The 13,888-nt window shown below is 41.3% G+C and overlaps 1 protein-coding gene across 3 annotated transcripts in view; it reads left to right on the top strand.

Moving 5' to 3' along the window:
- The window catches only part of shroom3 (shroom family member 3), a 416,299-nt gene that overhangs the window by 208,678 nt on the left and 193,733 nt on the right, over positions 1–13,888 (top strand). The window contains exon 1 of one of the 3 annotated variants that reach the window (XM_073065045.1): positions 10,531–10,583. The exons of the other annotated variants lie outside the window; for them this stretch is intronic. Coding sequence (XP_072921146.1) covers positions 10,546–10,583 — 38 coding nt within the window. The 5' untranslated portion in view covers positions 10,531–10,545. Of the gene's footprint in view, positions 1–10,530; positions 10,584–13,888 lie in introns of those variants that run through there. 3 annotated transcript variants of the gene reach the window in all.

Raw genomic sequence — 13,888 nt, 5'->3', positions numbered from 1 at the left:
TTAAATACATCATTCGTTACTCAGTTAAATGGTAGTTTGCCTTTTTTTAATACCTTATAACAATTTCCATAAAACCAGCTAATTGGGGCAACTGCTTAATTGGACCTAAATGCACTGGTCCCAATGTGTCCCAATTAACCAGAATTCACTGTATATGTTTTAAAAAGTGCAAAAGGAGAGAAAAAATAATGGGTTCATGGACTGTTCAAAAATCTGATGGTAGAGGGGAAGAAGTGGTTTTGAAAACATTGAGTGTGTGTCCTCAAGCTCCTGTACCTTTTCCCTGATGGTAGTTTTTGATGGTGTCCTTGATGGTGGGGAGGCTAGTGCCACAATGAAGCTGGCTGAGTCTATGCAGCATTTTTCGATCCAGTGCATTGGAGGTGATGAAAACACACAGAATGCTCTCCACGGTAGATTCCCATTACCTTGGGCCCCACATGGTTATTCAGATTCTCTTAAATGCAGTGATGCCATCTGCCTCGATTGTGACATTCCCAAGCAATCCCACTCCTCCCTCAATCATAAATCTGCTGCCTCACTACTCGGGGTGAAGAAGCTTCTTTCAACGTACCAGCTTGGTTCCTATCTTGCATTGATGGTTTCTAGATTTGTTGTTACTCACAGATAGATTCACTCTATTTCTAAAACCTTTCATAACTCTGTAGTCAAAAACTGGGTTAGGTCTCGGCTTTATCATTTCAAGAGTGACGTAGAATATATATGTAAAAAAACATGAAATGCTGGCAGAACTCAGCAGGCCAGACAGCATCTATGGGAGGAGGTAGTGACGACGTTTTGGGCCGAAACCCTTCATCAGGAGTGAAGTAACATGGGATGGTCGAGGGGGGATAAGAAGTGGGGGGAGGGATAAAGTAGAGAGCTGGGAAGTGATAAGCTGGAGGGAAATGGGCTAGGGGAAGGTGGAGAATTATGGGAAATAAAAGAGAAAGAAAGGTAGGGCTGGGGGGAGAGATTATAGTGAGAGGGGAAAAGAGAGAGAAAGAGAACCAGACTAAAATAATAGATAGGGATGGGGGTAAGGGTGGAGGGCAGGGGTATCAACAGAGGTCAGTGAGTTGGATGTTCATGCCGGCAGGAAGGAGGCTACCTAGGCGGGAGATAAGGTATTGATATGTTATGTTTTGTAATTTCAAAATATTAAACTGATTTAAAGGAAGACACAGGAGTCCATAAATGGAAGTCTAAATTCAAGTTTATGCGACATGTACACATATCCTGTGATAACAGAATGACAAATGCAATTTGCGTATTTATACATATAAACGTAATTTATTATTCAAATGTACAAGAATGCTTAATCAACCAATATATATATACAAATCTACTCAAATATTACTTAAATATTAAATACACAACAGTTTATCTTTACTCATGAAGGTAAACTCACATTTTTGGTGTCATTCATGTAAATATTTTTGCACCTCACATATGCCTGTTTGTATTTTTTTTATAATATATTCAAATTGAAACCATTTCAATTAAGTTTGAAAGTTGTGTCTCCTCATTCAGTACGATGTGTTAGACTTAAAGTATGAGGCAGTGGACGAGTGGAGAGCTTGTGGCGAGAGAGGAAAGTGTGTTCTTACTGTTCACATGGGAATTGAAGTTTTACTTATAGATGTGTTGTTGAAGGGCAGCAGAGAAATGAGAAGTTGGGATTTACCAAGACCCAGTAATATTAGGTCAAAGAGCTAAATGTACAATATATCCTGGGAACTCAAGAACTACTTGAACTCTACTCTTGTGGTTTCAGAGGTAATCTTTCATTGTAATTACACTTAAATACTGCGTTTTAATCTATATAAATACAGACATACTAATACAAGCCTATTGGTTAAATGTTCTGTAACTCAAATGTAGCCTGAGGTGAGGTCCAACTAATTATAATTGTGGGAATTGACGAGCTGGTTTGTGAATAAAGGAGTGAAGCCTCAGATGATGAAGGGATGCTAATCTTTAAGAGAACTAAAGAGAAAGTTTCTATAAACTTCACATCAATGATATGACCAAAATAGCACTGGATTTAAATGATTCTTCAAACAGGAGCACATATTGAATTTTGCTAAATGATGAGAAATATTTCTGCACCAACGAATAATGATTGTTCCAAATTTACTCCACCTCTATCGGGAGCCTGCACTTCAAATAATTTCCCTTCATGGTTGATCTTTCCAACTCTCTTGGCCATTTTTGTGGGAAAGGAATAACAACATAGTATCAGCATAATTGTATGCTTGCAATTCATTTTTCAAAGCTGTTTAAAACTGCTATTGAAAATATTACATCTATCTCTGGTTTAGTTTCTTTCCCCTTGTAATTATCCCAGTGTTGAATCTGACTGCATCTGAGGTGGTGAGAAGTTCATGATCAATTCAGCTCCTAAATAACATTGTCTTTAATGTCCAAATGTGGGAGACTTATACTTTCAGTTTTCTCCAAAGTGCAGAATGTGAACTCAAAGCATGCGTAAAACTCCAAATATCCAGATAAGTAGAATGATTTTATTTCCATTATTACCTTTAGATGTACAAGTCTCCATTGTGAGCTGCCTTACTATTTGCTGTACAGTATTTTTATGTTAGTTTTGGAAGGAGTGAGGGGGAAATACTGATTTTTTTTTTACTAAGAATGCACCCAGTTTTGCAATTTTGACAGATTTGTGTTTGAAATCATAAAAGGGCAAAACAGTTATTAGCACTAAGAATAATTGCATCTTTCAATGCATAGCATCTAGTTCTCGAGCTTTGACCTAATCTGAGAAAATCTTTTAAAATATTCACGTTCATTCATTAGAGTGCTTCAGTGTATTTCGTTCAACATGAAAATATGCACTAAAAATTTTAATTCCACGTTATGTCAGAGCAGAGTAAATCACATCGGCTAGTCTCTTCCATTTGCACGTTCACCAGTTTGCAATTTCATTTCAATCGACAGGAAGATCACTTACAGATGAGTGCACAAGCAGAAAACCCAGTTGCTAATTTAACCTGTTTGAGTATAATAAAAGAGGAACCTATATAAGAACCCATATAATCAATCTCACAGACTCACGATATTCCAAAGCTCTGCAGACCATTACCGCACCCTTTAATTATAAGCACGATTGAGAATGAAACAAATTAGTCCTGACTTAGAAATTTTTCATGGGTCCAATGACCAGAATTCTATTAGTTTTAAAATAGTTGTGGAAGAGGATACGGCTGGTTAGCAGGTTAAGGTCATGAACCAGGGAAGTGCAAAGTTTGGAGCCATTAGGCGGGATCTTCCAGTGGTTCAGGATCCATATGTTCTTGTTAAGGTGAAGGGCTAAGCTGGCAGGTTTAGAGAACCATGGTTCATAAGAGATATTGGAGCTTGGGTAGGGAAAAGAGGGAAGCATACACTGTGCAGAAGTGATTGGGAACCTGTGAATCTTTTGATGACTGAAATAAGTGTAAGAGGACAAAAAGAGGATTTGAGAAGAATCTGGCAAGCAAGGTGAGGAAAAACTACAGAAGATTCTGTAGGTATCATGAGTAAAAAGGTGGGAATAGATCCCCTTAAAGATCAGCATGGCTGTCTGTGTGTGCAACCAAAGCAAATGGGAGACATTTTTAATGAATATTTGTCTTTACTGTGGAGAAAAGGATTGGATTCAGATTTATTTATCACATGTACTTCAAAACATACAGCAAAAAACATCATTTGCATTAACAACCAGCACAGCCAAGGATGTACTGGAGGCAGCCCATAATTTATGTGTTGACCCACATTTCAGCACCAACATTGCATGCTCACAAAGTTGAAGAAAATGTTCAAGGAAGTTATGGAAATGGGGGAAATGAGTGATGTTGTCTTGGACCATGTACAAATTTGCAGGGAGGAGGTATTAAAGGCCTTCAAGACATTATGAGGCCATGGAGGACTGGTGAGTAGCTACCATTTCCCATTATTCAAGAATGGAAACTGGGATAATCCTGGAAACTACAGACCGGTGAGTTTCACATCGGTGGTGAAGCACTGAAGTGGATTCTTAAAGATAGGATATATAAGCTATTAGAAAACCACGACCTAATTAAGGACTATTGGAATGCCTAGGGTGGGGCAAATCGAATCTTATGATCTTGATTGAGTATTTCAAGGAGGTGATGAAGGTGGAGCTGTTGATGTTGTCTGTATGAATTTTAGTAAGGATTTTATCAGGTTTCTCATGGGAGCCTGATTCAGAAGATTAAGATGCATGGGATCCATGGTGAATTAGCTGCTTGGATTAACAATTGGCTTGTCCATAGAAGACAGAGAGTATTGGTTGATGGGGCTTATTCTGGCTGGAGGTCTGTGACAAGCACTGCTCTGCTGGGATCCATACTGGGACCTCTGTTATTTGTGATATATATAAATGACCTGGATGAAAATGTAGATAAGTGAGTTTGTAAGATTGAAGATAATATGAAGATTGGTGGTTTGGCAAAAACATGCCAGACTGGAACAGGATACAGTAGGATATAGGTCAATTGCAGGTATAGGTGGAGAAATGCCGAGTGGTGTTTAACCTGGTCAAATGTGAAGTGTTGCTCTTTTGGAGATCGAATGTGAAGAGAGTACACTGTTAAAGGTAACACCCTTCAAGTGCTGCTGAGCAGAGGGATCTCGTGGTCAAAGTTCATAGCTCTCTGAAAGAGGGTACACGGGTTGATAGAACAGTGGATGTGGTCTACATGGAATTTGACAAGATCCCTTATGGCATGCTAGTCTGGAAGGATAGAATGCATGGGATCCAGGGAGATAGCAGATTGGAATCATAATGGGCAAAGTGGTAAGAAGCAATGGGTGATGGTTGAGGGGTGTTTCTCAAACTGAAGGAACTAGACCACTGTTTAGTGATGTGAATAGGGGGTGGTGGTGGAACTTTTGTTTGTAATTTATATAAACAATCTGGACACGACTGTACAAGGCATGGTTAGTAAGTTGCAAATGATACTAAAACAAGTGATAATGTAGAACGTTTTGAAAAATGATTGGGGAGCTTGATCAGGTAAGCATGTGGCTGAAGATTGACAAATGGCTTTTTAATCCAGATTAGTGTGAGATACTGCATTTTGGGAGGTGAAACCATGGTAGGATTTAATCAGTGAAGGGTAGTGCTCTGGGGAATGTTAAAGAACAGAGGGACCTAACAGTGTATTTGTATAGTTCCCTGAAAGTGGTGTCACAGGTAGATAGGGTGGTGAAGAATGCTGGCCTTCACGGATCAGGACACTGAGTGTAGAAGGAAAGTTATTATGCAGTTATATAAGATGTTGGTGAGGCTGCATTTAGAGTATTGTATACAGTTTTGATCACCCTGTTATTGGAAAGATGTTATTACATTAGAAAGAATGTAAGATAGATTTACCAGGATGTTGCCTGGACTTGGATGCCTGGGTTATAAGGAGAGGTTATTTTGTGGAATTTAGGAGACTGAGGGGGTTAACAGGTGTATGAAATCATGAGGGGCATACAAAGGGTGAAAGCACGTAGTCTTTATCCCAGAGAGAGGGTACAAAAAAACAAGATGGCACAGGTTTAAGATCAGAGAAGAGAGATTTAAAAGGGATACTCGGGGCAGCTTCTTCACACAGAGGGTGGTGAGTATTTGGAATGAGCTGCCAGAAATAGTGGTTGAGGCGGGCATATTAGCAACATCTAAAAGCCACAGATAGGAGAGATTTAGAAGGCTACAGGCCAAATGTGGGCATATGGGACTAGCTCATGAGGCAACACAGCAGGAACCAGATGGGCTGAAGGGCCTGTTCTACTGCTGCAAAGTCTCCCTCAAAATACTGAGATTTTTATGATCATTTACCAAATATTGGGGTAATAAATAATTTGAGCCTGATGCTGATAAAATCTAAATTCAGATCAAATAGATTTAGAAGTTAGGGGGGAATCAAAGGAAAATATTTGGAGAGCACAATGTATATAAACAGCGCTATCTGAACGAGATGTCCTTCAGGTGAAACGTTTGCAGTCAAGTTAAGTTTATTGTCATATCATAAATACTGTGAGGTACAGGTACAATGACAAGCTGCCTGCCACAGCCTTGCTGGCAAAGAGCTTCAGCCAACACACAGGAAAAGAAAGATTGTGCAAAACAGGACACATGAAGAAAAAACACAATTAAAAGTAAAAACAAATCTGACGGCCCTAGTTTGAAGAGAAGTAAAAGTGGTCATCCAGATGTCCTCAACAATGTTCAACCTTCAATCAATATCCCAAAAACAAACTATCTGGCAACTCTCACAACGCTTTTGATTCAAGTTTTCTGCAGGGACGTTGGGTTCCATGTTCCCAACATTGTGAAGGTGACTGACTACACTTCTAAAATATTCTGTCAGCTGTAAACTATTTTGAGACAATGAAAAGTAAACGTGTGTCATTTCATGAGTGCTAACCTGTATGTAACCTCATTCTGACTCAAACATATTTGCATTCAGGGTGTTTTCTTTTAAATTGCAAACCATAATCAATACATCATGACAAATCGCTCATTGTTCTCTGGAGACAAGATGAATCTTGGCACACTGTAGTGATAGACAAATTGCTTTACACTTTTTCTTTTATTTTGAAATATGAGAAGCTTCAGTACCAAATCTATCACATAGCTTAAAGGTAAAAGTTAGATTTATTTGTCACATATATGTTGAAACATGCAGTGAAAAGGGTCGTTTGCATCAAAGCAATCGGCAAATTTTGTGCTGAGCAACATGCAAGTGCCACCAGCTTCTGGTACCAACATAGCATGCCTATAACAGTAACCGTAACTGTAATACACCCTCAAGTTCACAAGGTGACCATGAATTCCCCCTCCAGACAGCAGCGAGAACTAAACCCCAATCTTCCCGCTGGCACTGTAAAGCATTGCGCTAATCTTTATGCTACCATGCTTTATGAATATTTGTTTTAAAATGGTGATCAATATGATGATTACAAAACAAGGCATTAATGCAATAATTAATGCCTAAGAGGCTGGTTTACCTTTTTATTCCATGGGGCAGGAGCCAGTTGTGGCACTGATTGCTCAAATCGTGGCCCTAATTCCTCAAGCTTCACGGCCTGTAGGTTTGGCACAGGCCCAAGATTGAAGCTCCAAACATTATCCCCTATGTCACTAATGGCAGCCACTTACTCGAGGAAACCCACTCCGGTGCCCTGGTCTTGCTCACTAACCTCACCTCTTTCCACGGTCATACTCCTTATTCACATTCTTAAGTGGGATGACTCTAAAGATGGATTTAGAATTTTTTATATGGAAAATGTTGGCCCTTCTCTTAGATCAGCACCATCGGATCTAATTTGCAGTAGTCTTTTCACAATCCATGACCTTACTTAAATCGTATTATTGCAGAATTTGCAGATTCTGTGATACTATATCTCTACCATAATCTGCCAGTTCATCTGACCCAATCACTGCAAAAGATCACTTGCATTCTGGGACTCCCCATCGGCTTCTCCTTTGGCTTCCCCCTCAGATCCTTTCTGAGATCTTTAGCCTCCCTTCTGGGTTCACCTATGGCCACTTCTGAGGCTTTTAGACTTTCCTTCATGACTTCTCTCTCCAGACCTCCGGCCTTCCTCTTTGGGCTCCAGGTTCTTTTAGCTTCCCCCCACCTCACCTCAGCTTCTCTTCGGTCCTCTAATTCTGCCCCCCTCAAAAGCCCTGCCTCTTCTGAGACATCTGGCCTCCCATTCAGCCTCTCTGTGTCTCTTGATCTACTCGGAGGCCTCTAGCCCTCTACCAGCGTCTCCCAAGGCTCTGGCCTCCTTTAATGATGTCTGAAAATTCTCACAATTAACAGGAAGTACATTTTCATTTAACTCAAAAGTGTTCTTATCCTTAGCTGCAATTTCAAGTCAAGTCGTCACTTTTATTGTCATTTTGACCATAACTGCTGGTACAGTACATAGTAAAAATTAGATGTTTTTCAGGACCATGGTGTTACATGACACAGGACAAAAACTATACTGAACTGCGTAAAAACCAACACATAAAAAAACTACACTAGACTACAGACCTACCCAGGACTGCATAAAGTGCACAAAACAGTGCAGGCATTACAATAAATAATAGACAAGACAATAGGACATTAAGGTATCAGTCCAGGCTCTGGGTATTGAGGAGTCTGATAGCTTGGGGGAAGAAACTGTTACATAGTCTGGTTGTGAGAGCCTGAATGCTTCGGAGCCTTTTCCCAGATGGCAGGAGGGAGAAGAGTTTGTATGAGGGGTGTATGGGGTCCTTCATAATGCTGTTGCTTTGCGATGCAGCGTGTAGTATAAATGTCCGTAATGGCGGGAAGAGAGACCCCGATGATCTTCTCAGCTGACCTCACTATCCGCTGCAGGGTCTTGCGATCCGAGGTGGTGCAATTTCCGAACCAGGCAGTGATGCAGCTGCTCAGGATGCTCTCAATACAACCCCTGTAGAATGTGATGAGGATGGGGGGTGGGAGATGGACTTTACTCAGCCTTCGCAGAAAGTAGAGACGCTGCTGGGCTTTCTTTGCTATGGAGCTGGTTTTGAGGGACCAGGTGAGATTCTCCGCCAGGTGAACACCAAGAAATTTGGTGCTCTTAACGATCTCTACCGAGGAGCCGTCAATGTTCAGCAGGGAGTGGTCGCTCCGTGCCCTCCTGAAGTCAACAACTATCTCTTTTGTTTTGTTCACATTCAGAGACAGGTTGTTGGCTCTGCACCAGTCTGTTAGCCACTGCACCTCCACTGTGTAAGCTGACTCGTTGTTCTTGCTGATGAGACCCGCCACAGTCGTGTCATTGGCGAACTTGATGATGTGGTTCGAGCTGTGTGTTGCAGCACAGTCATGGGTCAGCAGAGTGAACAGCAGTGGACTGAGCACACAACCCTGGGGAGCCCCCGTGCTCAGTGTGATGTTGTTGGAGATGCTGTTCCCGATCCGGACTGACTGAGATCTCCCAGTCAGGAAGTCTAGGATCCATTTGCAGAGGGAGGTGTTCAGGCCCAGTAGGCTCAGCTTTCCAATCAGTTTCTGAGGGATGATTGTGTTGAATGCTGAACTGAAGAATTCATTCCACAGTCTAGGTAGGATCTTAATAATGAAGTAGATACATACATAACTTTTCCCGACTGGAATTTCCCAGGCTACCTACACAGCCACTATTCAATGGCTGCCAAAACTGGTCCCATCTTGTGGCTATGGTGTTCTGAAGATGAAAATATTCCTTTCAACCCTTCACTTACCTGCAGTCCAAAAAATCTGTAGAGTTCTTCAAAACTTAGAGTTGGAAATGCACTGTGAGATAACTCTATGCAATAACATAGCAATGCTGAGCAGATTTTCTTCCCTTGTTGGGTTTCCAATCAACAATAACTTGCTGGATCAATAAAAACATACTATTTGGGGTTGAGGAGAAATTTGGTGATGTAATAATTTCAGAGTAGAGGTAGCAAAAATGAATAAGGCAGATGTTTAAAATCAACGTTAAAACTCAAAATAATTATTGCAATATATTCATCGATATCTGTTACATAACTTCGTGTCTATTTCAAAATCCCAGTTTCATGAGGAATGTTGAATTAATGTTTTTTTCTAAAATACTTTTTAGGACGTTAGTTCTGCAATTTAAAACTCAGTTGTGGAAGAATTCTGCCTCGCCAGACAGGCCAATATGGAGCACTGTTTTGTGTTAGGTCTGAGAATGAGAAGGTGGGGATCTGTCATGTCAAATAATTGAGGAAACAATGAATAATAGACTGCAGGCTCTGTCATCCTGTGTCAGCTTAAACTCTTACAATAAATAGCCATTAAATTATTACAGGCAATGTTATGAAGTAATCATTAGGAAAATTTTCAAGATCCAGTTACCAAAGAAATGTAATCACTTATGATTTGATCATTCTGACCTGGGGTGTTTGGTGCAACAGAAGTAATTTAGTGTTCAAAATATGAAGAGCAATGTAGTCAACTCTTAATTTTAGAGTTGAAAAGATAATTGGAGTACTTGAATGCCATCATTTCATCTAGTGAAGCAAGCAAAATCAAAGTGTGAGCATATGAGAGGGTCTTCATGCTGTGAATTCATTTCTCGAGTTACCTCAGCATTGAAATAATTTGGCAGGTAGTAAACAGGAGCACCAATATTGGGAAACACCTTTTAACTAAGTTGAATGAATTTAATTGAGAAGTAGCTGCAGGATATCAGTTTCCCACACTTAAGTTTTTAAAGAGTGGTTTTATCTAGCTTCCTTGATGAATTCATGGAATTGCTGAGCAGTATAAAAAGATTTAAGCTTCCTCCCAGAAAACAAGACCAAGACTCTTTTTTCATTTAAGGCCTACCATCTGTTACATGTGCAGTATAATCATTTTAGTCCACAAAGAAGCCGAGCAGGATGTGAATGCTTTAATGATGGTCAAAGTACATTTCAGTTTATTGTTGGATTACTTACTGTGTGGAAAATATCCAGTAGCCTCTCAGGCAAGGCGTGTTCAACCATGCAGAAAGGGAGTGATTGTGATCAATATGGACAATGACTACAACATGGAAAGAAAGATTCAGAGGTAAGCTCCTCGAGATATTATTCAACCAAAGGTTCTCTGAATCCGAATCAGGTTAAATATCACCACCATTTGTCGTGAAATGTGTTGGTTTATGGCAGCAGTACATTGGAATACATAGTAATAAAAACTATAATTTATAATAAGAATATTAAAAAATTAAGTTTAATAAGTTGAACAAAAAGAAAGGGAAGAAATAGTGAGAAGGTGTTCATGGGTTCTTTGTCTATTTAGAAGTCTGATGGCGGAGGGGAAGAAGTTGTTCCAGAACCATTGAGTGTGGATCTGCAGGCTCCTGCACCTTCCCCTTGATGGCTGCAATGTGAAGAGGACATGTCCTGTGGGACGAGGGTCCTTAATGATGGATGCTGCTTTTTGAGGCATCATCTTTTCAAGATTCTGGGGAGGCTAGAGCCCATGATGGGTTTACAACTGAGCTTACAACTTTCTGCAGCTTTTTCCGATCCTGTGCAGTAGCACCCCCGTACCACATGGTGATGCAGCCAGTTAGAATGTTCTCCATGGTATGTCTGTAAAAATTTGCGACTGTCTTTGGTGATATACCAAATCTCCCCAAACTCCTAATGAAATATAGCCACTGTTGGGTCTTTTTTGTAATTGCATCAATATTTTGGGCCCAGGATAGATCTTCAGAGATATTGACATCCAGGAACTTAAATTTTCTCACCCTTTCCACTTCTGATCCCTCGATGAGCACTGGTGTGTGTTCCCTCGACTCTCCCTTCCTGAAGTCCACAATCAATTCCTTGGTCTTACTGACATTGAGTGCAAGGTTGTTGCTGTGACATCACTCAACTAGCTGATCTATCTCACTCCTGTACACCTCCTCATCACCATCAGAAATTCTGCCAACAATAGTTGTGTTGTCAGCAAACTTATAGATGGTTTTTGAGCTGTGCCTAGCCACACAGTCATGGGTATAGAGAGAGTAGAGCAGTGAGCTAAGCACACGTCTTTGAGGTGCACCAACGTTGATTGAGAGTGAGGTGGGAGATGTTATTTCCGTTCTGCATACACTGTGGTCTCCCAGTGAGGAAGTCGAGGATCCATTTGCACCAGGAGGCCCACCTTTTTAGGTTTTTGATTAGAACTGAGGGTATGATTGTGTTGAACGCTGAGTTGTAATCAATAAAGAACACTTTACTGCTTTTGCTCAGGTGATCCAAGGCCGAGTGGCGAGTAGGTGAGATTGCATCCACTGTAGACCTGTGGTTGAGGTCCTTGCTTAGGCAGGAGTTGATTATGGCATGACCAACCTCTCAAAGCATTTCATCAATGTAAAGAGGAATGCAGCAGGTCAGGCAGCACCTATAGGGAGAAGCGCTGTCGATGTTTCGGCCGAGATCCTTCGTCAGGACTAATGAAGACTAATGTTAGTCCTGACGAAGGGTCTCAGCCCGAAACATCGACAGCGCTTCTCCCTATGGATGCTGCCTGACCTGCTGCGTTCCACCAGCATTTTGTGTGTGTTGCTTAAATTTCCAGCATCTGCAGATTTCCTCGTGTTTGTCATCACTGTAGATGTGAGTGCTTCTGGATGGTAGTCATTGAATCAGCTTACTCTGCTCTTCTTGGGCACACGTATGGTTGTCGCCCTTTTGAAGTAGGTGGGAACCTCCAATTGTAGCAGAGAGAGAGATTGAACACTCCTGCCAGTTGGCTGGCACGGGTTCTCAGTGCCCTACCTGGTACACCCTCAGGGCCTGACACCTTGCAAGGATTCACCCTGATGAAAAATTCCTGACATTGGCTTCCGAGATGGAGATCACAGAGTCACCTGATGTTGTAGGAATTTGCATAGATGTAGTTTTATGCTCCCTTTCAAAGTGTGCGTAAAAGGAGTTGAGCTCATCTGGGAATGAAGGATCACTGCCATTCTTGATGTTAGATTTTGCTTTGTAGGAGGTAATGGCCTGCTAACCCTGCCAGAGCAGATGTGCATCCAATTCTATCTCTGACCTCAATCAGAATTGTTCCTTTGCTCTTAAGATAGCCTTCTGGTTGTACCTGGATGTCTGATATAGTCTTGGATCACTGGTCTTGAATGCCACAGATCTACCCCTCGGCAGACTATGAATCTCCTGGTTCATCCACAGCTTTTGTTTTTGGGAATGTCCAGTATGTTCTCAAAGGCATACAATCATCCACAGATTTTGATGAAGTCTGTGACAACTGTGCTGTATTCATTCAGACTTGAAGATAAATCCCTGAATATTGTCCAGTCCACCAACTCAAAGCAGTCCTGTAAGTGTCCTTCTGACTCCCTTGACCATATTTTCGTGGTCTTCACCAATGATGCTATGGTCTTTAGTCTGCCTATGTATTGGGAATAGAAGTACAGGTAGATGATCAGACTTTCCAGATTGTGGGTGTGGGATGGCACAGTAAGTGTTCTTGATGGTGGTGAAACAGTGGTCAGGTGTGTTGGCTCCTGTGGTTCTTTGGGTGATATGTAGGCTCTTAAACACTTGAAGATTGACTGGGTAGAAGATGCAGGTATTCCCAAGGTCTATTTCTTACTATGAGCTTAATGGCCTCAGTCTCAGTCATCCATGTCTCTGTAGCCCCTCCAGCCCCTAGAACTCTCTGGGTTATCTGTGCTCCTCAACTTTCGATTTTTTGTGCTTCCATGATTTTAGTTGCTCTGCCATTAGTAATACTACCTTTATCTGCCAAGATCCTAAGCTGTGGTATTTCCTGAAGCTCTCCTCTGCTCTCCCTTTCTTTGCAGCTTTAAGATACTTCTGTAAACCTATCTCATTAACCATATTTAATAGTCTTAAATGTAGATTCAATGAAGTACACTCTAAAAGTGCTCCTGGTGCGGCCTTCTATATATTGGTGAGACCCGATGCAGACTGGGAGACCGTTTCGCTGAACACCTACGCTCTGTCCGCTAGAGAAACCAGGATCTCCCAGTGGCCACACATTTTAATTCCACGTCCCATTCCCATTCTGATATGTCAATCTATGGCCTCCTCTTCAAGATGAAGCCACACTCAGGTTGGAGGAACAACACCTTATATTCCGTCTGGGTAGCCTCCAACTTAATGGCATGAACATTGATTTCTCTAACTTCTGTTAATGCCCCTCCTCCCCTTCTTACCCCATCTATTTATTATTTTTTCCCTTTTTTTCTTTTCTCTCTTTTTTCTCTCTCTGTCCCTCTCACAATAACTCCTTGCCTGCTCTCCATCTTCCTCTGGTGCTCCCCTCCCCCTTCCTTTCTCCCTAGGCCTCCCGTCCCATGATCCTTTCCCTTCTCCAGCTCTGTATCCCTTTTGCCA

The sequence above is a fragment of the Hemitrygon akajei genome, chromosome 13 (assembly GCF_048418815.1).
Source record: "Hemitrygon akajei chromosome 13, sHemAka1.3, whole genome shotgun sequence".
Lineage (NCBI taxonomy): Eukaryota > Metazoa > Chordata > Chondrichthyes > Myliobatiformes > Dasyatidae > Hemitrygon > Hemitrygon akajei.
The sequence above is the reverse complement of the archived record's forward strand: the minus strand, read 5'-3'. Positions and strand labels throughout refer to the sequence as shown.